Source organism: Leptonychotes weddellii, chromosome 4 (genome assembly GCF_054177405.1).
Source record: "Leptonychotes weddellii isolate Sample4059 chromosome 4, ASM5417740v2, whole genome shotgun sequence".
Taxonomy (NCBI): Eukaryota; Metazoa; Chordata; class Mammalia; order Carnivora; family Phocidae; genus Leptonychotes; species Leptonychotes weddellii.
In genome coordinates this window covers 26,499,190-26,523,446 of record NC_138372.1, presented here as the reverse complement: position 1 = coordinate 26,523,446, position 24,257 = coordinate 26,499,190, and the positions used below count along the sequence as shown (strand labels likewise).

The window sequence follows — 24,257 nt, the reverse complement described above, 5'->3', positions numbered from 1 at the left end:
GGACAAGGTGAATTTGGGGTGTCTGTGACGCACAGCCGGCCGCGGAGGGGCCAAGGGCTGCCAGGACCCAGAGCGGAGCCCTTCACCGGCCCGTCCAGGCGGGGCGCTCGCGAGCCCGAGGATCCCGAGTGCGGCGCGGCGCGCGCCTCCGGAAGCCGCGCGCGCAGGCGCAGTGCGGCGCGGGCGCCCCCTGGCGGGCGGCGGCGCGCAGAGACCGCCCCCAGCCTGGCGCCGCCGCCGCCCGCCTCAGCCCAACATGGCGATGCACAACAAGGCGGCGCCGCCGCAGATCCCGGACACCCGGCGGGAGCTGGCGGAGCTCGTGAAGCGGAAGCAGGAGCTGGCGGTGAGGGGCCGGCAGCTGGGGCGCTCGATGGTGGCTCCGCGCCCGCCTCCGCCTCCAGGCCCCGGCCCGATTGTGCCAGGCCGTTACTCCCCCGGCGCAACGCGGCGGCCGGGAGCCCGGCGGCCTGAGGCCGGCTGCGCGTTTCGCGGCCCGCCGGCGCCACGGCTTCCCGGCTGCGCGACTCCGGAGCCGGGTAGCCGGGGCCGGGGGGGCGGGGCACGGAGCGGGGGAGGGGGAAGGGGCCGGCGGGGGCGTGGAGGCGGGATGGCGCCTGGGGTGGGGGCTTCTGTGTGGGAGCTCGAGGGAGGCGAATATCTGTGAGCTTTGGGGATAGGGGCAGTTGTGTCCTTGGCCTTTGCTGGGTGGGTGAGGGCGGGCAGGTCTTTGGCTTTGAGGGGTGGGTTCGGGCGTGTCTGGGGGCCGTAGGAGACCGGTTCGGGCTTTGCCAGTGGGCTTGGAGTGGGTGGGGTAGGAGGCGAGTGTGGGAGGGGGACCCAGTCACCTGTCTGGCCTTTGGAGGATGGAGGGGCGCATGTCCTTTTGAGGACTAGGAGATGTGTTGGATGGGGCTTTTGACGGGCATGGTTGTGATGTTTTGGGGAATATCTAGAAGGTGACAGGCGAGGGGAAAGGACTCAGTCCAGGGAATTGAGAACTGTGACATGCACCCAGGGTTCCAGACACCCTGGTGGCCGCCCCCTCCCCGCCGTGTTTAGGCTTGGGCACCGGGGAGGGCCATCTCACCCGAAGCTGCCCTCCCAGGTTTCCATGGCAACTGACAGCCTAGTGCCGGCGTTTTCTCAGAGCCTGCGGGGAGCGAGTTGGCGCTGGAAGGCTGCTCACCCTTCCCTCTCCCCAGTAGCGGTACCTTTGTGCGTGCGAGTGCAGACTGCTCACGTTCTGCCTGAGCGGGGGTTCTTGACAGCTGGGTTTCCACCAGCCCTGCGAAGCATATGCAAAATTTTGCACATTTTTCTGGAGACAGGCTCTGTACATTCCCTTCTATTCTCAAAGGGCTCCAACAAGACAGGTCTACGGTCTAGACTGTCTTAGTCTGAAAACAGCCTTCCTCTCCCCATGTCTTGTCTTTCCAACCGGGGTGGCTTAGTGTAGTGGAGCTTGAATGTCTAAGGCTAATATTCAGAGTTTGGTTTAGTCAGAGTTAACGTTTGCATTTAAAACACATTACCCGTTTCCTTATTTTTCATTTCCCAGGAAACACTGGCAAACTTGGAGAGACAGATCTATGCTTTTGAAGGAAGCTACCTGGAAGACACTCAGATGTATGGCAATATTATTCGTGGCTGGGATCGGTATCTGACCAACCAGAAGTGAGTGTCAGAAGCCTGTGGTGTTGGTATTGTGCCCTAGTAATTGTTTTTTGGACTTTCTGTGTTCTTGCTAGCAACTTTGCAGGGAGGCAGTAGTAAAGTGGTGGTGTGGAAAGCCGTCCGGGGTTCCACTTGGACTCTGGCTCAGCCTCTGCCCCACTGAGTAATTGTGGGCAAATCCTACATCTGGGAAATAGGGAAAGTCGGGCCGGTGGTACAGGGTTGTGTGAGGCGTTAAAGTACAGCAGATGACAGTACCTGACATACCACTTTGTTAGTGTTTTCCATTTTTTAATTAGTCGTGAGTTTGACCTTTACAATATTTGCCACAACTGTGTGCTAACCGTACCACAATTTATTTAGTAATAACTATTCTTGAAAACTGTCTAAGCTTTTTGAAAATTTTCAAATTTGGAACACTTCAAGTTGAAATAGTACTGTGCACACTTGATACCCTTCCCTTGCCTTCATCAATTGTTACCATGTAGCCACATTTGCTTTCTTTCTAATGTATATAAATATACACACACCTATATCTGTACTTAAAATTTTTAGAGGCACCTGGGTGGCTCAATCAGTTAAGCATCCAGCTCTTGATTTCGGCTCAGGTTATGATCTCAGGGTCATGGGATCGAGCCCCATGTTGGGCTCTGTGCTGGGCATGGAGCCTGCTTAAGATTCTCTCTGTCTCTCTCTCTGCCCTTCCCCCTCCTCTCTAAAATTTTTTTTTTTAATTTTGATATAATTACAGATACATAGGAAGTTGCAGCAAATTAGAGGGGTCCAATGTACCCTTCACCCAGTCTTCCCCAATAGTTGGATTTTATGTAACTGTAGTAGAATATCAAACTCAGGAAACTGACATTGGTACAATGTGTATGTGTAGTTCTGTCACTGTGTGTAGATTCCTGTAAGCACCACTGCAATCAAGATACAGAAGTATTTTATCACCACAAAGATCTTCCGCCTGCTACCCCTTTGTAGCTATATCTTCCCTTTCCCCCACTTTTTTTTTTTGCTAATCATTTAAGTAGATAGCATGACACTTTGCCCATAATTATGTCAGCAGTTACCTCCTACGAACAATTATCACACATAGAGAATTAGCATTATACTCATAGTATCATCTACTATAGTCTTTATTTCAAATTCCCCTAATTGTCCCCAACATGCTTTGCTGCCTTGTTTTGATCCATTCAGTGTTCATGTATTGTATTTGGCTGTTATGTCTCTTTCCTCTCTTCATTTAGGAGAGTCTCCTACCCTTTTTGGTGGTGAAGTTGTTCATGACATTGTCTTGTGGAATGCCTCAATTCCAGATTTTTCTTTTTGTGACCTCATGAGAGATCCTTTAAGGATTTTTGGAAAAAATCTTACATAAGTGATTTGTATGCCTGGTATGTTGTTTACCTCTATTATACTGGGAGGCACATAATGTCATATTGTTCCATTTATTGGTATGAAGTTTGAGCATATGATTTCTCCCTTGTAAAAATTCATTTTTTTCTCTTTGTAATTGGAGGCTATACTTTTAGACAGTGTGAATATATTGCTCCTCCAAATTTCTATTCAGTGGTTTTAATATCCATTGTTGATTTTTACCTGACTCTCTTAATGTACTGCTGATTCTGATCCTTGTACATGGATTACTGGCATTTGGAAAGAAGAATCTTCCCTTCATATCTTCTCTCTCTTTCGTTCTCTATCTCTGGCCCTCTCTCTCTCTCTCTCTTTTTTTTTTTAAAGATTTTATTTATTTATTTGACACAGAGACAGTGAGAGCAGGAACACAAGCAGGGGGAGAGGGAGAAGCAGGCTTCCTGCTGAGCAGGGAGCCCGATGCGGGGCTCCATCCCAGGACTCTGGGATCATGACCGGAGACGAAGGCAGACGCTTAATGACTGAGCCACCCAGGTGCCCTCTGGCCCTCTTTAGTATCATTAGAGACCAATGGATTTAAAAAAAAAAAAAAAAATCAGTGTTGGAATCTAATGCTGTCACTTTTTTATTTATAGAGGCTTATTTTTTACTATGAACTTATTGAAATATATACAGAGAAGTGCATACATCATAAACATACAGCTTAGTGACCAAGCAAACACACCCATCATTATTCTTTTCAGTGCTTGGTTTGCCCCATATGTGGACAGAGGGAGCCTCCTCGTGCTGATTCCATTGTCTTTTTGACTTGACCCTTCAGTCTTCGAGCACTTTGTTGCTTTCTGTACCAACAAGGTGTCTTAGACTCACCTTGTCCTTTTCTTATCCCAGAACTAATACCAGCCATTTCCTTAAGGAACCCTGGTTTGTTCTTTAAATTTTTTTTTAAAGGTTTTATTTTTTTATTTTTTAAAGATTTTATTTATTTATTTGACAGAGAGAGACACAGCAAGAGAGGAAACACAAGCAGGGGGAGTGGAAGAGGGAGAAGCAGGCTTCCCGCCAAGCAGGGAGCCCGATGCGGGGCTCGATCCCAGGACTCTGGGATATGACCTGAGCCGAAGGCAGACGCTTAACGACTGAGCCACCCAGGCGCCCCTAAGGATTTTATTTTTTTAAGTAATCTCTAAAGCCAGTGTGGGGCTCAAACTCAAAACCCCGAGATCAAGAGTCGCATGTTTCACTGAGCCAGCCAGGCGCCCCGTGTTCATTAAATTTTTTCAGTTAAGCTTACTTGACAGAAACATTTCATATCACTAGTCTGTGCTAGTTGTTTTTAATAATGAGTATCAAAATAAATACATATTAAAATGGCAGTGACTGTGAACTAACTAATGTCCCATAGTGGAGCACCTGCCATGTATTGGAAACCGTTGCTGTCTGTGTAGGCGTTCAGCGTAAAGGTCGTTTTGGTCAATCCAAACGGTATGGAGGTATTTTCGTGTGAAAGTTGGTAATTTAAAAAAAGAGAGACAATGAGAGAGTTCCTTACATGTGTCCTGGGCCATCCTCAGCTTGAGCCATAGATACAGCTTGGTGTTTATGAGTTTCTTGTGTGTGTTTTAGAAACTCCAATAGCAAAAACGATCGAAGGAACCGGAAGTTTAAGGAAGCTGAGCGGCTCTTCAGTAAATCCTCAGTTACTTCAGCAGCTGTAAGTGAGGTTGGGGGAATCTTTCTGTGGCCCATCGTGGAGGAACTCCTCAGTTAAATTTCTGCGAGTTTTCTCTTTCCCTGCTGTCTGAGTGTTCTCCGGAGGTCTGTGATAATTTTTCTAGTAACGGGTGTTTTTTTTCTTTTAGGCAGTAAGTGCATTGGCAGGAGTTCAGGATCAGCTCATTGAAAAGAGTAAGTTTATTTTTTTACTTTTTTATTACTTTATTTTTAAGCTACAGTAGCCCTTGTATTTAACTCCTATCCAACCTAGAAGTTAGGAACCCTTTTGAGTCTCCTTAATCATGTCTTTTTATCCTCTTTTTTTTTTTTTTTTGAGGAAAAAACTACCATGTCCTTCCTGCCTCTTCTGTCATGCAGAGCTTGACTCTAGCTGCTGAAAGACGTTGCTGATAAGTGTCAGGGAGGGTTTTTTGTTTGTGTGTGTGTGTTTTTTTTAATTTAAAAAGAAAACCTTTTATCATGGAAAATTTCAGACATATCTGATAAATCTCCATGTCCCCAATTTAATAATTCTTAGGAAAATCTGATCCTGTGAACAGAATGTACCTGTGTGTTCTTAAATATAAAACACAGAGTAGATAGTATTTACTTTGTTAAGAAATTGTATCATTCTCGGTAGGTAAGCCATATAGTCTAATTCTGTTCTAATGTCTAGTGATGGGATATAGATCTGTACATTTATCTTTCTGAGTCAGACTTTATGTAGCTGTCTGTATTGGACACTCTTCCTGTGCACTGGGTCACTCTAAAACATAACCTGCTTTTTGTGCTGTGGCTATCTACTTCTTTCAGATGGTATATTTTGTGGGATCCAGTTTTTGTGTTTGCATTGGGCCAGTGTTGAGAAAGAGGGATTTTGGTAGTTTGGGAATTAGAACTACTCAGTGACTTTGATTATTATCTCTGTGTACAGATTTCTAAATATCTAGAAAATTCTAGAAAATGTCTTCTAGTCATTTCCGCTCAGATATTCATGCTCAAACATTTTATCTAAAACTGAACTGTTCTGTTTCCTTCAAAACTTGTCTGCTCAGTTTTTCTGTTATAGTACTTCTTTTCTCCCTCATTCGAAACTCTGTAGGCATCTTTGACTCCTTTCTGCCAACCTAATCAATTATACCAAGTCCTTTTGATTTTTCTTTTACTATGGCTTAAATAAGTTAAATCTTATTTCTTTTCAATTAATTGCCACTTGTAGAATGTAGAGCTAGTATTATCTGCTTTCTGAGGTCATAAGACTGGTTAAGGAACACCCTGGACCTCACTTCTGTGAGTTGAGATGGAATGATGTCTGACTCCTCAGTTTTCACAAAAGCCTATAATCCTCCTCCTGGCTTGGTGGATGGTTCAGCATCTGGCTTTGTACTTAACTAGCCACCCAGAATGGCTGCACCTAGGTACCCGTGAGGCAAGGAGTCTTAAAGCCACAGCTTGCAGAAGCTTGGCTGAGACAAGCACTTACGTATTAAAGGTTTTCTGAAGCAGGTGTAGGCCATCCATTCCCGAGATCTTCCCCTTGAATTGAGTCACATCCATGGAATTGTCATATTGATATTTCTTGGTCTTTCCTATAAAGTTGTATTTGATGAATTATATTCTGGTCCTGTTAAATGTGCTACTGTATTTATTGTAAGAGAATGTTGCAAATGTTTACTATCATTACTAATTATGATTTTTAGGAATAGTTGTTTTTCCTGAGGGGAGCCTGGGTGGCTCTCTTGGTTGAGCCTCTGGCTCTTGATTTTGGCTCAGGTCATGATCTCAGGGTAGTAGATTGAGCCCCATGTTGGGTGCTCCACTCAGCTGGGAGTCTGCTTCTCTCCCTCTCCTCTCCCTCTGCCCCTCCCCCGTCCCTGCTTGCACACGTGCACTCTCTCCTTCTCTCTCAAATAAATAAATCTTAAAAAAAGGAATATTTGTTTTCCTTGAACAGCTAGTTGGTTTTTACTGAATATCTGATAATGGACTGTTTCTTTGTATAGGTGCTAAAAGGTTTAGTGGTTCTCTAGAAAGCGAGTATGAATTTATAGCGTGCATTTTGGGAATGAATCTTAGCGTTGCACCCAGCTTACTTAAGTCTTCTATTCCTCTTTGTTTTACTTGTCTCATTTTAAATTTATTTTATTGGATTTTATTATATGAATCTTGGTAAACTGCTTTGAATTCTTTTTAGAATAGAGAATTACATAGTGAAGTTTATCAGTTCAAATGGTCAGAGCCCTTTTGAAGTAATTCTGTTGCATTCTGTCCGTTCTGTCTCACCACCTGTCATTACCATTTCCTCCTGCTGTTCTTTTTTTTAGAGGGGTGTGCAGAGGGAGAGAGAATCTCAAGCAGACTCCCTGATGAGTGCAGAGTCCAATGTGGGGCTCCATCTCAGAACTCTGAGATCATGACCTGAGCCAAAATCAAGGGTTGGATGCTTAACTGACTGAGCGTCCTGGGCACCCCTCTTCCTGCTATTTTTTTTTTTTTTTAAGATTTTATTTATTTATTTGACAGAGCACAAGTAGGTAGAGCGACAGACAGGGAGAGGGAGAAGCAGGCTCCCTGCTGGGCAGAGGTTCCCCATGTGGGGCTCGATCCCAGGACCCTGGGATCATGACCTGAGCTGAAGGGAAATGCTTAACTGACTGAGCCACCTAGGAGCCCCTCTTCCTGCTATTTTTAAGAGTTTATTTTCATCTTGATTTTCTGCAGTCAACTATAATGTGTCTAAGTATGAATTTCTTTGTAATTATCTGGCTTGGTTTCATTGGACTTCTTGAAATGGTGGCTTAGTAATTTTCATCAGTTCTGGAAAATTCCCAGCTATTACTCTTAAGATACTGCATTTGCTCTGAGCTCTGTCCCATCTCTTCTCCTACTCTGCTTACATGTATGTTAAACTTTCTCATTGTATTCTTTATGTCTTTTATTAGCCCTTCCGTGTCTTCTGTCTTTGCCTCTGGGCCACCTGACAGTTCACTAAATCTCTTTTCAGTTGAGTCTGACTTGCTGTTAAACCTTTCCTTGATTTAAAAAATTTTTATTACATTTTTAATTTCCAGAAATTCCACTTAATTATTTCTAAAATCTGCTATGTAATTTTTCAGTAGCTTTCCCTGCAATTATTATTAAACTTTCTTTTACTTCTTTAAGCAGAGTAAGCCCGGTTGTTGTATATTCTGTGTTTAATTTCAACCTCTGAAGTCCTTAAAGACGTGTTTCTGTTGTGTGTTGCTTCTTCTGGTTATTACTCATGAAGTCTAATTTCCCTGTGTGCCTGGTTTTTTTGACTGTGTAGTGCTCATTGTAACCTCAAGTATTTATAGAATAATGTGAGGGGGGAAGATGAAGGTGCCATCTTCTGAAGACTTAATGTTTTCTTCTGCTGGGTGTTTAGACCTCTTTAAACCAAGTTCAGGGTCCCTGAAAGACCCAGGTGATTCAAACCAAGCTTTAATTCCATCAGAGGAATGGTCTGCTTCACCTTTTGCTCTTTATCCTTTGTACAGAATCTCTCCAATGTCTCAGAATTTCTGTATAACATTCTGCAGAATGACTCCTGGTTCTTGATTTTTGATGGTGATGAAGTACACATTCTTTTCTCTTAGAATTTGGAGTTACACATTCTTAGATCTCAAAGGATTTTGGACTTCAAACCATTCTGAAAATTTTCTTTAAAAATGCATTACTTTCTGCTTTCTTTGGCTTACGTACCCAAACTAGAATGATAGAGTGGATTAGCACGGTCCCCAAAGGGGAATTTTATGCAAATTAGTGAAGCATTGTGTGTTTTTGTAAAAAGAATAAAAACAAACCGGCAGATTTTATCCAGTTTCCTTTAAAAGATCAACCTAGTTTCTACTGTTTGTTTTATCAGACTTACCTGAAACTTTCATCAAACCAGATCTTTCCTCAGCATTTATATCATTCCAGTGGATAAGTAAATGGCTGCATGAAGCATTGTTGGATATCTTTCTTTCCTCCTTTAAAGTTTTTGTGCTGATCAAAGTTAGTGCTTTGGCACGATTCAATAGGCGTTTTTTGTTTTGTGTTTAAATAAGTAGAGTGTCTCATTTGTCGTTGTATTATACTTAATCAAAATCTGGCATTCTTTACTCTAAAAACAAGTTTCTTACTTACATGTCAGTGAGAAATGAACTTAGGTGTCTTTTCCTGGTGACAGCATCATAGGGTTGACAGACTCGCTGCTGCCCTTTGGGGTGTTGTAACCCACCTCTTTTGCTCTCACTCCTCTCCTGCTTTCATGAACCAAGAAGAGACAATTATTAGGGTGCCTGGGTGGCTCAGTCGGTTAAATGTCTGCTTTCAGCTCGGGTCATGATCCTGGAATCTCAGGATCGAGCCCTGCCTGCGTCAGGCTCCCTGCTCAGCAGGGAGTCTGCTTCTCCCTCTGACCCTCCTTCCTCTTGTGCTCTCTCTCTCTCACTCTCTCTCAAATAAATAAATAAAATCTAAAAAAAAAAAAAGACAGTTATTCCTACTTTGTGGTCAAACTTTGTATTTTAACAGTGTTTAGTCTCCCTGGCTACAGTCCCTCTTATAAACCACTTCTAGCCCAATAATCCTAAAACATGGGTTTGTACAGAGAACTCAGGAAACATTCATTGTTTGATATCACTTCTCTGTTTAGAAATACTCGATGACTTTGCCTTATGTCCTGTTAGCAACTATTTTATGGCAAATTGTCTACTGTTTAGAATTTGACTTGCATGTTTGTAGATCTCAAGGATATTGAGACTTGAACACTTACTGTGTTCTAGATACTACTCAGCCACTTGCATTTATCTCATTTATTCCTTAAAGCTACTTCTTGAGGGATAGGTACAGGTTATAGGCTTCTTGAAAGTAGGGAACATTGCCGTAGCTCCAGTGTCGACCCCAATGCCTTGTCTATAAGGGATATTCAGTGTAAAGAAAGATTTCCCATTTTACAGATGGAGAAACAGGGTCTGAAAGGCTAAGCAACAAGTCAGATCTTTTAACCATCTCACACTGTCTCCGTAGGTCACATCCCTTAATCTGACACTCACGGCTCTTCTTACCCTGTCGTGCTATTTCATCTCTCATTTCTCAAGCCATCTGCTTAAGAGATGTTGTTTGATTCATTTGTCCCAAATGTACTTTGTGTTTTCTCTCTGCACTTTTGCTTGTGCTGTCTTTTGTACTTATTTTGGCTTCTCATTTTTCAAGGTCCAGCTTAAATTCCACCTCCTCAGTGAAGCTTTTCCTGAATAATCCATTCTTTCTTCTCTGGCTCCCATGATACTTAATATTCATATCAGCCCTCTGGGGCATCTGTTACTGCCTGGGATGTCGCCGCTTCAGAGAAGTAGCACAGGTGGATTCTCCCTTCATAGGGCTTTGATTTGATTTACACTCTTTTGTGTGTGTTTGCTCATGGGTGCTTACAGAATATGACAGACTCATCCATTTACTCAGTACTCCCATAGCCGCTGGTCCAAAATGAGGAAATAGTTGGTTTAGTTCATTAATGCCATTTAATAGAATTACAGTGTAGGCAGAATTTGCTGTATCTAACTTACCTTTCTTACTTATCTCCCACCTTTTTAGTTCATCCTCTCTTCCTTTGCCCAGCCCCTACTCAGTCCTGTGCCCCTTCTGTCACCCTGTCTATGATCCAAAGCTTTTGTAACCTCATGCTCCATCAGCCTATTCCCTCCCTAACCAGTACCTCCACCATTTGCAGTTTTAGAGATGACATTTTTTACCTACATAAGAACAGGACTGGCTATCAGAGAAGAAGGCTGTCCTAATCATACTTCTCCATTTTAGACTCATCTTTTTATATTTTGTTAGAGGTTTTTTTTTTATTAGAAAAGTATTACATTCTGATTGTACTAAGTCACACTATTTAGAGGTGAATATGAGACAGGTTAATTACCTCGTGTTCTTCTTCAGCCCCAACTTTCTGAGGGTAACCAACATTAACAGCTTGATATCCTAACACATCCTCCTGGACACACACACACGCGCACACACACGCAGACACACAGAGTTGGGGATTTTTTTTCACTTGGAATTTTAGTTATGTCATAGGGATTTTTTTTTATTTTTAAGAAAGAAAATTGATCTAACAGTACATATTATCTGCTTTTTCACTTACCACATATGCTCCTACAGGTTGAGTGCATCCAGAGAGAAACGTATAGAGTAGTGATGAAGAGCGTGGGCTTTGGAGCCAAACTGTCTTTGAATGTGAATCCCGACTCTTTCCCTTATTAGCTATGTGACCTTGGGCAGGTTTCTTAAACTCCAGCCTCCTCAGTTCCCTTCTCTGTCAAATGGTCATCATAGTTGTAGAGGTTTCTGTGAGGGTTATAGGTAAGGTATATTTAAAGTATATAGTACAGTGCCTGACTTCTAGTAAGGACTCTGTTAGCTATTGTTATAATCTCACATTCTTTTCAAAAGCTGAAAATACCCAGCAGTCTGGTTATGCCTCCCCTCTTGGTGAGTGTTCACACTGTCTCCATTTACCCCACTATAAACAATGTTGCAGTAAGCTTCCTTGTACACTAGCTTGTTTGTAATGGACTTTTTATTTCTGTATGAGAGTGTCCCGGAAGTGGCATTACTGTGTCAAGGGGTGATTTTCATAAATATAGCACAGTTATTTTCTGTGGTATAGTGGGGAATATATATTTGGTCTTTGTCCCCTGCTCTGGCACACAGTTCCTAAAACCCTTGGAATCTCCAGAGTGATAAGAATGACTAGCATACACTGCATACAAAAGAAATTTTTGAATGTTGGAGTGCCTGGGTGGCTCAGATGGTTAAGCATCTGCCTTCAGCTCAGGTCATGATCCCAGCGTCCTGGGATCGGGCCCCACATCAGGCTCCTGGCTCAGCGGGGAGCTGCTTCTCCCTCTCCCTCTGCCTCTCCCTCTGCTCATGCTCTCTCTCTCTCTCTGTGTCTCAAATGAATAAATAGAATCTTTAAAAAACAATTTTTTTTGAATGCTAATGGAGATGACTGAGGGCTGAAGGCTCCTAGAGGGCTTCAGGATGGGGGCTTAGAATTTTCAGCCTTACCCCAAACCTCAGAGAGGGGAGGAGTGCTAGAGACTGAGTTAATCACCAGTAGCCAATGACTTAATTAGTCATGACTGCATAAAGAAACTTTCTTAAAAACCCCTAAACTATGGGGTGCCTGGATGGTTCAGTCAGTTAAGTGTCTGACTTTGGCTTAGGTCATGATCTCAGGGTCCTGGGATTGAGCCCTGCATCAGCCTCCCCGCTGAGCGGGGAGTCTGCTTCTCCCTGTGCCCCTCCCCCCGACTTGTGCACGAGCATGCACGCTCTCAAATAAATAAAATCTTAAAAAAAAAAAATCTAAACTTTTGAGCTTTTGTTGGTGAATGAAAAGAGGTGCTAGGAGGGTGGTGTGCTCAGAGAAGGCATGGCAGCTCCCCGCCCCTCCCCATACCTTGCCCTGTGCATTTGGCTGTTGCTGAGTTGTATCCTTTATAATAGACCATTAACAGTAAATAAATCATATTCCTGAGTTCTTGGGCTGATGGACATTGTAGCAAATTATGAAACCTGAAGAGGGGGTTTAGGGTACCCCTGATTTATAGCTCATTGGTCAGAAGTATGAGAGGCCTGGTATTTGAAGTGGGGGGGCATGCTTGTGGGACTAGAGCCCTTAACCTGTGGGTCTGCCCTAATTCTGGTAATAAGTGTCAGAATGGAATCAAATTATTGGTGTCTGGAGAATCAGGGAATAGGTTTTTGGTTTTGGAAAACACCCTAGACTTTTCCAAAAAGAGTATCACCATTTATAGTCCTAGAAGCATAACTTGGGAAGGCCTGTTATAGATATTATTGAGATAAACTACAGGAAAAAGTGAATACTTTTTAACTCTTTATTAAAGTGAGTTTTTGAATCTATACAAATAAAGAAGGTAAAAAAAACAAACCCCTATGTACCCATCACACTGCCCCAAATCCCAGACCATGGTCAGTGCCCTCTCCATACCCGACCTACTCTCACTTCCATCTCCTGTGTCACATTGAAAATCCTAGACATCATACCATTTTCTTGTATATTCATGTTTCAATATGTATCTCCAAATGGTAGGTTTTTAAAAATTGTGGTAAGGACACTAAAAACAGGGACACCTGGATGGCTCAGTCGGTTAAGCATCTGCCTTCGGTTGAGGTCATGATCTCAGGGTCCTGGGATCGAGCCCCACATCGGGCTCTCCGCTCTGCGGTGAGTTGGCTTCTCCCTCTCCCTTTGTGATCTCTCTCAAATAAATAAAATCTTTTTTTTTTTTTTTAAACAAGAACACTGAAACAAGTTCCACAGGATTTTTTTTTTTTTTTTTTTTTTAAGTAGGCTCCACACTCAGTGTGGGGCTTGAACTCACAACCTGAGATTAAGAGTAGTGTGCTCTACTGACTGAGCCAGCCAGGGGCCCTGACTTCCACAGATTTTTAAGTGCCTAATACAGTATTGTTAACTACTGGTACAGTATTGTACAGCAGATCTCTAGAGCCTATTCATGTGTAACTGAAACTTTCTACTCCCCATTTCTCCCTCCACCTGGCAGCCACCATTCTACTCTCTGCTTCCATGAGTTTGGCTATTGTAGATACCTCACATAAATAGAATCATGCAGTATTTGTTCTTCTGCGACTGGTTTATTTCATTTAGCATGATCTCCTCCTGGTTCATCTGTGTTGTAGCATAAGACAGGATTTCCTTCTTTTTTTTAAGGCTGAATAATATATTCCATTATATTTATATACCACATTTTCTTTATCCATTCATGCATTGATGGACATTTAGGTGGTTTTCACACCTTGGGTAATGTGAATAATGCTTCAGTGGACATGGGAGTGCAGGTATCTCTTAAAAATCCTGATTTTAGTTCTTTTGGATAAATACCCACAGGTAGGATTGCTGGGTTATACGGTAGTTCTATAAGCGATAGGCTCTTACCACTATAATCACACCAAGGAAAAAAACCCCTAAACAAAACATGTATTACTATTACATTTCTTTTTAATGCTGAACAGTACTCCATTGTATGGTTGTACCACATTTTATTTATGTATTCATCAGTTAGTGGTCATTTGGCTACTAGGTATAAAACTGCTGTGAATATTCATGACAAGTTTTGTGTGAACCTGTTTTCATTTCTCTTGGGTATATACCTAGGAGTGGAATTGCTGGATCATTTAGTAATGCTGTCCTTAGCCTTTCGGGAACTGCCAAACAGTTTGCAAGGTGGCTGCACCATTTTCTATTCCCATCAGCAATGTATGAGGGTCACATATTTATATATTTTTTCTTGTTAGGCTTCCTTCTGTGGTCATATCGAAGAAACCCATTTGCCTAATCAAATGGGTTCTAAGAGTTGTATGTTTTTAGCTCTTACATTTAGGCCTCTGATACATTTTGAGTTAATTTTTGTGATGGTGTGAGATAGGGATCCAACTTCATTCTTTTCTTTGAGAATGTCCAGTTGTCCCAGCATTATTTATCAAAAATATGATTCATTGAATTGTCTTGTCACCCTTGAAAGCCATTTGACCCTAACTGTAAAGGTTTATATCTGGACTTTGAATTCTGTTGATTATGTCTCTTCTTATGCCAGTACCACACAGTCTTGGTTACTGTAGTTTTGGGTAGTAAGTTTCGAAGTTTATTTTCCAATTTTTTTTTAAGATCTTATTTATTTATTTGACGGAGAGAGACACAGCGAGAGAGGGAACACAAGCAGGGGGAGTGGGAGAGGGAGAAGCAGGCTTCCCGCCGAGCAGGGAGCCCGATGTGGGGCTCGATCCCAGGATCCCAGGATCACGACCTGAGCCGAAGGCAGATGCTTAACAACTGACCACCCAGGCGCCCCAGGAACTACCTTTAAGATAGGAAAAAGAGGCAGAGGGAGAAGCAGGCTTCCACGGGATCATGACCTGAGCCAAAGGCAGATGCTTAACCGACAGCCATCCAGGCATCCCTTAAATACTGTTCTTAAGATTTCTCAGAGTAATGGGGCTCCTATCCTCTTGAGCCCCCTTTCTTGATAGACAGGATTCCTGTATGGTCTGGGGAAGGAACCCAGGCTTCTTGTATAATTATTAATCCCATTAGTGGATTTTGCTGTTTAAGTGACCTTTATGCAGCCAGGAGGAGGGACTTCTGCTTGTATGGTCCCATCCCCCAGCTGTCCTTAGGTAGGTTGCTTCTGGTTACACTGTTTCAGATTACTTGTGTTTCCCGAACTCTGGTAACTTTGATGCTTTGACTGCACATATCTTCTCTGTCAGCAAGTATTTTTCTGTCAGTTAGAATGTATGGTCCTGGAAGACAGGAAAGCATCGCTTTTTTTATCTGTTAGTGCTCAACAGCATCATTCCTGGCTGACAGACAGACTGCCTGAGGAGTGCTGCTGATGCTTCTGGGACTTGTGTTTATTCCCTCCAGGGGAGCCAGGAAGTGGGACGGAAAGTGATACTTCTCCAGACTTCCACAATCAGGAGAATGAGCCCAGCCAGGAGGACCCTGAGGACCTGGATGGATCTGTGCAGGGAGTGAAGCCTCAGAAGGCTGCTTCTTCTACTTCCTCAGGGGGTCATCACGGCAGCCATAAAAAACGAAAGAATAAAAACCGACACAGGTCAGTGGCAGGGACCCCCACCTCTCTGCCCCGCTGCCCCGCCCCACCACCCCCACTCCCCTGCCCAGAGCTGCCATGACTATTGCTGTGAAGGGACTTCACTAGAGGAAAAATTCGTCAGGATTGGTGCCGCCTTTCTGTTACAGATGGGGAGAAATTGCTCTGGTCCAAATGAAACAGGCGAAGTTTTCTCCAGTGGAGGAATGGGTGGGCATTAGAGTAAAGGTGAAGGAAGACAGCCTTCTCACTTTCTAGTTTAGAAGAATTTCATTCCATAAACTCTTTGTTTAATACGGTGAAGCTGAGGAGGAAAGGGGGAAGTCTGTAAAGTTGGACTTGGAATATGGCACTTGTACATGTTGGGAAGCTGCCAAGTGGGAGAGAGTCTTTTGCTCCTAATCCTGGTCCCTGCTTACACTTACTCCCTTGTGGGTGGACAGAGCTGATCTGACATGCCTTTTTTTCCTTTTAAATACAAGGTGTTTGATTGCTTATGATTTCTTTGTTTTATATATCTCTGTAATATGCTGATTTCAGATATCAGAGAGGAATAATATAAAGTGTATATAAGATATGAGAGTACCTTTCTAGATAATGTTTGTCCACTGTGTGTGTTTTTGTTTTTGTTTTTTTACAGTGCGTAATGAGATAGGAATGACATCAGTGGACAGAGAGGTCAGGTGTCACCCAGAGAGGATTTTAGCATTCACTCTGCCTGGGGTTTGTATGATAATACCAGGGCCTATTAACTCAGATAATTGGAAATTACACAGCTGTACTCAGAGAGGGTGATGCATAGCTTCTAGAGTGAGCAGTCTTGCCCTGACCTCAAACTTTCTTCTGGCAGGCATGAAAACCAGGTGTCCATAGGCTGGCTTTTGTCCTGCTCCTCTTGGGAGCTTACATACTGAGGTGAAAGGGCGCAAGCAAGGAAGGGGCGGGGTTCCCTGTCCTCCGGTGCCCTTCTGGGTTGGGTTGCTCTACAGACCTGTGGGATATTCCTTCATGCACCCAAGGCATCCATGGTGTTAGCTTTGTGGTTATGGCACATGGGGATAATATAGAATGAACTTGAACTGGCTTAAGCCTCCTAGGCATCAGCAGATTCTCTAATTCTTGTAAGAACTTTTCTTGTCAATGTGGTGGTGGTTTTTAGACTGCAGAAATAGTATTTCCTCCAAAAAGTGACCCAAGATCGCTGCTTAACACTTTCCTGCAAACCGAAAATCACTGTGCCAATCTCATGACTGCAGTAAGAAATAGCAAAAATTGCACATCTTTTTTTGTGTGTAAGGTTATATAGGCTATTTGATCACTGTGGTAGGACTAATGCTAGCTAATCACAAACAGTAGCAGGGAACCAGTATTACTCTTAAAATATTTTTTTAAATTGTTAAGGTAATTAAATGCCATGCTCTGTGTTGCTTTTATTAAAGTCACTCCAGTGTTATTTTAAAGTAATGATTCTTTTCCTGTTTCACAGTGTCTAGAGTAGGGGGACAATTCCTTGAAGTTTCTGGGACATTTTTTCCATTAGTGATACAATAGATAGCTACTGTTTATTGTAGGTGATACTTCCCTTTTTTTAATGCCATGATCAGCTGACTGATAAAAGGGAATTAGGCATGAACTTAATTTCCTCCTGTAGGTTTCTAGTAGATTTCCATAGGAACAGCACTTCTTCCTACCCTTTTTCCCTCTGGCTCCCAGAGCTAACTCCTTCCAGAAAAATAGAAGGATTTATAAAGATCTTGGATGTTACTTACTGCTTTCACAAATGGTGTTTTCTGTTTGGAAAGCAAGATCCTTTTGTCATCCCCCTGGCTTAATATCTGGCTGGCCTTTTCCCTTGGCCATAGGCGCCTCCGTGCCCCAAGAGAGCAGAGTGAAGCTGATTTGCCTTCTTTCTGTATAAAAAGGTTCAGTGCACCAGAGTGGCATCTCAGGGGCCAGTGAAGGTTCTCACATTCCTGCCATCTTCAGTAAGGAAATGTCCAAACCCCTTGTCCCCGACTCATGTGTTTGTGGCTCTTTCAGATTGTGGGAGGATGGAGTACTTTGTTCATACATATTTGTACATTTGCATTCAGTACAGTCCTTGTTTCTCCTCCCAACTTGCCACGCCCCCTCAGATAAAATCAGTGGTAAATTATTTCAACAAATGTCTGAATGCCTACTGTGTGCCAGGCACTGTTTAGGGGTGAGTAAAGCAGATGGAAATGAATTCGGCACTGTAGCAAAAAGGAGTAACTTACAGATTTGTCCTCTTGAGGAATATGAACATTTGTCAAATAATTTTTAGCATTCATACGTGATCACAGTGTTCTGAATTCTTATATTTTACATGATATCTGAATAATAAGTCCCAGTGCCTTTAAAGAAAAAAATTGAAATAATAACTTACAGCGGCTCTTAGAGGTTTTTACTAATACACAAAACTCTAGAATTCTTCTAGGTAGTTTGTGACATTTTCATTAAGTAGGTACAGTCTAATTTGCAAACAAAATTAAGTTAGGCTGAAAATTAAATTTGTTTTTTTTTTTTAAAGATTTTTATTTATTCATGAGAGACAGAGAGAGAGAGAGGCAGAGGGAGAAGCAGGCTCCCAAGGAGCAGAGAGCCCGATGCGGGACTCGATCCCAGGTCCCTGGGATCATGACCTGAGCCGAAGGCAGACGCTTAACCATCTGAGCCACCCAGGCGCCCTAAATTTTTTTTTTAAGTTTTATTTATTTTAAGTAATCTCCACACCCAACGTGGGGCTCGAACCCACATCCCCGAGATCAAGAGATCTCTTCCGGCTCTTCCAACTGAGCCAGCCAGGCGTCCCTAAAAGTTAAATTTTGGTAATTCCTCAGATGACTTAAGTGAGGCAGTTGCATAAGAGATATTGAAGTTACGCTTTCTTCCAGCTTCACTCTTGCAGACATGGGCCAGGAGGAAAATAGAGCATTTTGCATATTGTTTTAACACCTGTCTACAGTGTGAAAGTTGTTGGAGCCAGCCAAAGAGCTGGTGTCATGCTCAGGGTTAATGTTTGCTTTGGAGGTCTGCCCAGACCATGGCCTGTTAGCAGCGATGTCCTAAACAGGCGCCTCCTCTGCATTGTTCCCTTCCAGATCCCTGAGGCTCAGGTGCTGGTGGATGTCAGCTGTCCTTTGTCTTATTAGGGGGGCTGTAGATTTGGGTGTTCTTAATACTAGCCCTGACATAAACAGTTACCTGCCATCACCAATTCAGGGGCAAAGTGATGTGACCCTGCAGTTTTCTGGAACAAGACTGTCACCGAAGTTTATTCATTTGACCCTTGGCTTTCTAGGATGAATGCTCTAAAAAAGAGTCCCATGTTCCCTGGACATTCTTAGAACTTACAACTTGAGTTAAAAGTTGCAAAATGTTTTCTTTTAAAAAATGTATAATGTTTTTATCTTTTATGTTAGTCAAAGTGTATTGTGCTGATTTGTTAGTACCCTCTTCAAAGCACCCTTTCAATATATGACTAAACCCTTCTTTCTCTATTTCTTCTAATGCCCTATTTATATTTTTCACTATAATTATGTATTTTAAAAGTTCTAACTCTGAATCTGGCAGCTAATAGATGGCCTGCAGGTACATCATTTTCTAATGAAATAACTTTTCCTTTCATAGTCTGTTCTTCTGATACAAAACCCAGTGAGGGAAGGGACTCTCCCAACTGCAGAATCTTTGGTGCTTTGATGTTTGAAACTTTATGGCTTAAGATTCTTAAAGCTGATTTTGTTTCTACGAATCTTGCTAGGGTGGCTAATCGACTAATTTATTCAGTTAGTATATTAATTTCTATTGCTTTCTTCCTTTCAAATGCTGCCCCTCAGCCCGTCTGGCATGTTTGATTATGACTTTGAGTAAGTTTGATTTGAATTAGTATTTGTGCTGTGTTGTTTAGTGTGTAGAGACCAATATGCCTTTTTGAGACCTTTCTAACCCATAGTTTATCTGTTTAATTGTAGGTATGTATATTAGGTTAGGCTGGGAAGTTTTTTTTAAAAACAGAAAAACGTGATGGAGGTAACATTTTATTTAATAACTTAAGCAAAATTAAGTAAACTTCACTTTTATGCATTTTAATTTCTTTAAAAATAGATAACCTTTACTTTAATTCACATTTAAATTGATTTTCTGGCTTTGCTTCATAAGGAGATTAATAGTTTAAGATCTTGATATTTTGCTTTGGAAAGATTTAAAAATTGAAATTTGTGTAATTTCTTCTGTGTTTCATGTCCAGAAATACAAACTCCTAGTCTCTTTCCTGTTCTTAATCATTATGTGTCTCAGTGATTATCAGTGATATAGTTACAAAGCTAACACATTAACATAGAGCATGCCCTCTTAATCCAATCTCTTTAACGTATAGTTTTGAATAGTTTTAAAATTATATGGCTTTCATAACTGCTGTATATTTCTTTTTGTCATCTAAGTTTGCCTTGTGGCGAGAGTATCTGCTTATGTTTTTAAATACTTGCTTAATAATATCTGGGTAAACAACTAAATATGACATAGTCTAATGAAGAATGTGGGTTTTACTTAACCAAATAGTCTTTGTTATAGCTTGTGCCATATGCAGTAGCTGATTCCTGGCCCCTTTCTGTAAATTAAAATGCGAATATGTTTTATCTTTTCCATCGCAGGATTGATCTGAAGTTAAACAAAAAACCACGAGCTGTAAGTATCAGCCAGACCATTTCAGAGAGGCTGGTGATTTTGTAGATGATTAGAAAAATGTGTTCGTCTTCAGAGCTGAGTGTTCCTAATCTCAGGTTACAACTCTCATTTTAAAGGCTGGGGAGGGGTGTACCCATTTGGATACACTTCAACTTTTAGGTGTTATTTAGGTTTTTTTATATTTTGGATAGAGAGAGGGGTCACACATTTTTACTGAAGAAAATTTCCCTTTGATTAAAGAATGAATTGAATTGTTACTACTAGTTTTTATTTTTTTGGGTTTTTTTTTGCCTATTTTTGAACTTTATTTAAATCATACACACTTCTTAAAAACATAGTGTGATCATTGTTTGTTATTTCAAATGACAGCATAAGCATTGCTGTTTTGTTAAGCACTTTGTAAATATACTTTTGATAGCTGCATAATCCTAAATCAGGGAGGTACTGTAGTTTACGTAACCATTCCCCTCTTGCTGGAAATTAACATTTTTCTGGACCAAGGTTTTCCTCCTGGCTAGGCTCTACAGAGCAGGTCACAAGGAAGGCTGGCTGGAACTCTCAGGCAGGAGCTGAAGGGATAGTCCATGGGTGGAATTTGTTCAAAGAAACTTCTGTTTTGGTCTCCAGGTCTTTCAAATGATTAAGTCAGTTCCCCCATCCCCGTCCCAACACACACACACACCATCCAGGATAATTTCCTTGACTTAAAGCTAACTGGTTGTAGATCTTAATCACATCTACAAAATGCCTTCGCAGCAACACCTAGATTACTATTTTTTTTATTTTTATTTTTTAAAAATTTTTTTATTATGTTAATCCCCATACATTACATCATTTGTTTTAGATGTAGTGTTCCATGATTCATTGTTTGTGCATAACACCCAGTGCTCCAAGCAGAACGTGCCCTCTTTAATACCCATCACCAGGCTAACCCATCCTCCCAGCCCCCTCCCCTGTAGAACCCTCAGTTTGTTTTTCAGAGTCCATCATCTCTCATGGTTCGTCCACCCCTCCGATTTCCCCCCTTCATTCTTCCCCTCCCGCTATCTTCTTTTTTTTTTTTTTCTCTTAACATATATTGCATTATTTGTTTCAGAGGTTTTGTTTTGTTTTTGATTGGTGAGCTCAGGGGACCTAACAAGGGCAGAACTGATGTTTCGGTCCCTCTGTGGACTTGGAAGACGGGACATTTTCAGATGTGAAGTATTGTCTGTTGCATTTGAAGTAGCATCTTTGCCCATAGAGCAATCCCCTAGCAGGGTTGTTAATGAATTTCTTCTTAAGCTCCAGCTAATGTTCTGAGAGTAAGTTGGGACTCTTGTTTTTCTCTCTTCAGGACTATTAGAAGACTCATTAGTTCAGAAGCTTCCAGGCTGTAGAGCCCTGCTTCCCTGCTCCAACCTCACAGAGATACATATCGCTCACCTGAGTGCGCAGCCATCCACCTCTGCTTTCCCAGACCCAGTGCCTGTGACTCTGAATAGTTTGTTCTGAAACGTGGTGACAAGTCATTTCTGTAAGACTACATTGGATCATTTACTGTGTGTCATTTTTAGTAACAGAACTGCAAGAAGACCAAGACATGGTTATAATTCCAGCAAGTTGCTAACTGTGCATTTCTCCCTTCTTGGAATGAATGTGTCCCCCCAAACTGGCTGGCACCAGCTTCATCTGTGATACCCATTGAGAAATGTTCTCTGGTTTTGTTTTATGCTGAAGGTAGAACATAGGTCACGTTTCAGAGGGAGGCTGTAAATATTGGGCATTTTCTTATTTTGTTTGTGTTTTATTATTTTTCTATTGTTTTTACCATCTTCTTTTCTTTGGGGACTTTTTGTAATGCCGTTGTACAGCTCATACCTTCCTGCCGACATATCTGATCATCTGCTTCATGCAATTGCCAATAATCTTCACTGAAAATAATCTGGTTTACCATAAAGAAAATGGGGAACTTGGCTCTGTGTTTTTGCAGGGGGAAGGTAAAGAGGGTTTATTTAATAATTACCTATCTTAAATCTTTCTGCGTTGGAGGCAGTTTTATGTTCAAGGAACAGGAAAGGCTGAAAAACCTAAGTTTAAATCAATCCTTTTAAAATAGATATTTTTATTCTTTTATATAAATAAAATTTCGCAGGTGTTGACTTCTCATGCTTTACTTTTAAACCTGAGATTGTTTTTTCACTTATTTTATTTATTCGTAGTATCATGCCTTATGGAAATTTCTTCCTTTTTCCATTTTTCTTTCTTTGCTGGTATCTGCCTGATTAAACATTGCTCTGAAAATCATTAAGGCATATGGAAAGGCTCAACACTGCACCCAAAGCTGGTAACGTTACGGAGTTCTGGAGCAGAGTGAGAGATAGGATCTGCGAGAGCTAGCGATGCCCAGCAGACCCCCTTCCTCACAGGGCCGGCTGGGCTGGGGAACTTGCCGATTTGTTGAACTGTTACCTGCCTCGAGAGTGGTGCTCGACCTCGGCTGCTCATGGGAGTCACCTGGGAAGCTTAAGGACCTACTGATGCCTGGGTCCCAACCCCAGAGACTCCGGCTGGAGGACAGTCTAGTGACTGGGATTTCCGTCCAAAGAGTCCCTGGGATTCTGATAAGAAGCCAGGTTGAGAACCACTGCATGAGGAGTGTTTGACTGAAATCCTATGTTGCGAATCAGTCTAGGGGTTAAGATTTGGGGCCCCATCTTTCCTTTGATGCTGTCTAGTCATAGTCCTTGACTTAGGCCCATATCTTTGTTAGAGCAAATATGTTCCATTGTGATAATATTGGTAGAGCTGAATACGGATGGCGTCTGTTAGCAAAACGAGTCTACCTTGTCAGATGTGCAAAAGCTTTCACTCTTGTTCTCAAATAAACTTTTTTTTTTTTTTTTTTTTTGGACTCTGTGGCTAATTAGATGTCTTTGGTAGCAGAACTCCAATCCCAGGGTTTTTAAGAAAATAGTTTCTTATATTTAGATTGTTCCTTAAAAAAAGAGAAAAACAATTATAAAGCTAAAAACCATGAGGACCAGAAGACATCTGTTCCCTCCTTTGTCAGTTTCTCTCCTTTCCCGGGAGAGAGAAGTGGCGCTTCCTGCGGTCTCCGTGGCCCAGAGGAGAGCACACAGGAAACCTGAGAATATTTCTCTCATAGTTTGACATTTGCTTGAGATCTGGTGGGATTGCTCTTAAAAAGCTGTGTTATGTAAAAACATACCTGTGTATATGAATGCACACGTATGTCTATGATCATGGTTAGAGGTAGGCTGCTTGCTTTATACTTATTTTCTCTGTATAGTTTTCAGTCATTGATTAGGGGACCTCCAAAGTTTTCCTGTAAGCTGGCCACAGACTGAAGATATTTAAGTCTCAAGAGACTGCTTATGTTCTCTAAATTGGGGAGATTTAGGCAGAAACCCTAAGAGATGCCTACCATGCTTGTGATATTTGTCACTTTGGTTATTAACTTAGTCTGACAAACTTAGATGTGACCAGTGACCCTGCCAGAATGGCTGCCAGGACCCCTTCTAGGCAGGCCTTCACCTGATTATTGGGGTCGGGAATAGTATTTTGCTTTAGGCCTTTAGCCTTCTCATCTCCACAATGGGAAGAAGTTGTCCTTTGCTCCTGTTGGTGGTTATAAGGCATTTAAAAAAATCCAGGCCCTTGGTAGTTCTATTTCATGTCTTCTGGGACAATGGTGACTGTACATGGCTCCCGAGGGAGTCTTAAGTATGCTTGCTCTTCCAGGAAATTGTTTATTTTGTTGAAACTCCAAATGTTCTAAATAGCATCAGACCCTGCAAGGGAAGATGGAGAGCAAGGACAACCTGCAAAGGAGAAGACCGGCGGCGCTGTGGGGCCAACAGGAAGGCCTAAGAGGGGAAGGGCCGGTGGGCCGAGAGCACGGGCGTTCAGAGCTGCTGTCCGTGTCTTGGGGGCCTCTGGAGTGCTTTGAGAAATGGAGCCTTCGGGTGCTATAGAATAGTCTGTAAGTATCCTACAAGGAGGATTGTTGATACCTTGACCTGTGCGATGAATAAGGGAATGGAAACAAGTATTTAAATGGCCTAACTTTGAAAGGAGTAAATGCGCTGTTTTAAAACACTG

At 42.1% G+C, this 24,257-nt stretch overlaps 1 protein-coding gene across 6 annotated transcripts; it reads left to right on the top strand.

The window, feature by feature from the left end:
* Positions 1 to 188: 188 nt before the first annotated feature.
* Positions 189 to 24,257, top strand: LOC115943104 (chromatin modification-related protein MEAF6). Of its 6 annotated transcripts, XR_014144818.1 has the most exons (9): positions 189 to 346; positions 1,562 to 1,677; positions 4,684 to 4,771; positions 4,920 to 4,965; positions 15,260 to 15,452; positions 19,307 to 19,336; positions 19,442 to 19,499; positions 20,120 to 20,153; positions 21,490 to 24,257. XR_014144818.1 is itself a non-coding variant. In XM_081818112.1 (8 exons), exons 1-8 carry the CDS (start codon positions 257 to 259, stop codon positions 21,496 to 21,498), a joined length of 606 nt encoding a protein of 201 aa, XP_081674238.1. In that variant the 5' UTR covers positions 189 to 256; the 3' UTR covers positions 21,499 to 24,257. The 6 variants fall into 6 exon arrangements, 3 of the variants coding, with proteins under 3 accessions (XP_081674238.1, XP_081674239.1, XP_081674240.1); XR_014144819.1 differs by lacking the exon at positions 19,307 to 19,336; XR_014144820.1 differs by lacking the exons at positions 19,307 to 19,336; positions 21,490 to 24,257 and adding an exon at positions 16,090 to 16,172 and having other exon boundaries at positions 20,120 to 20,159.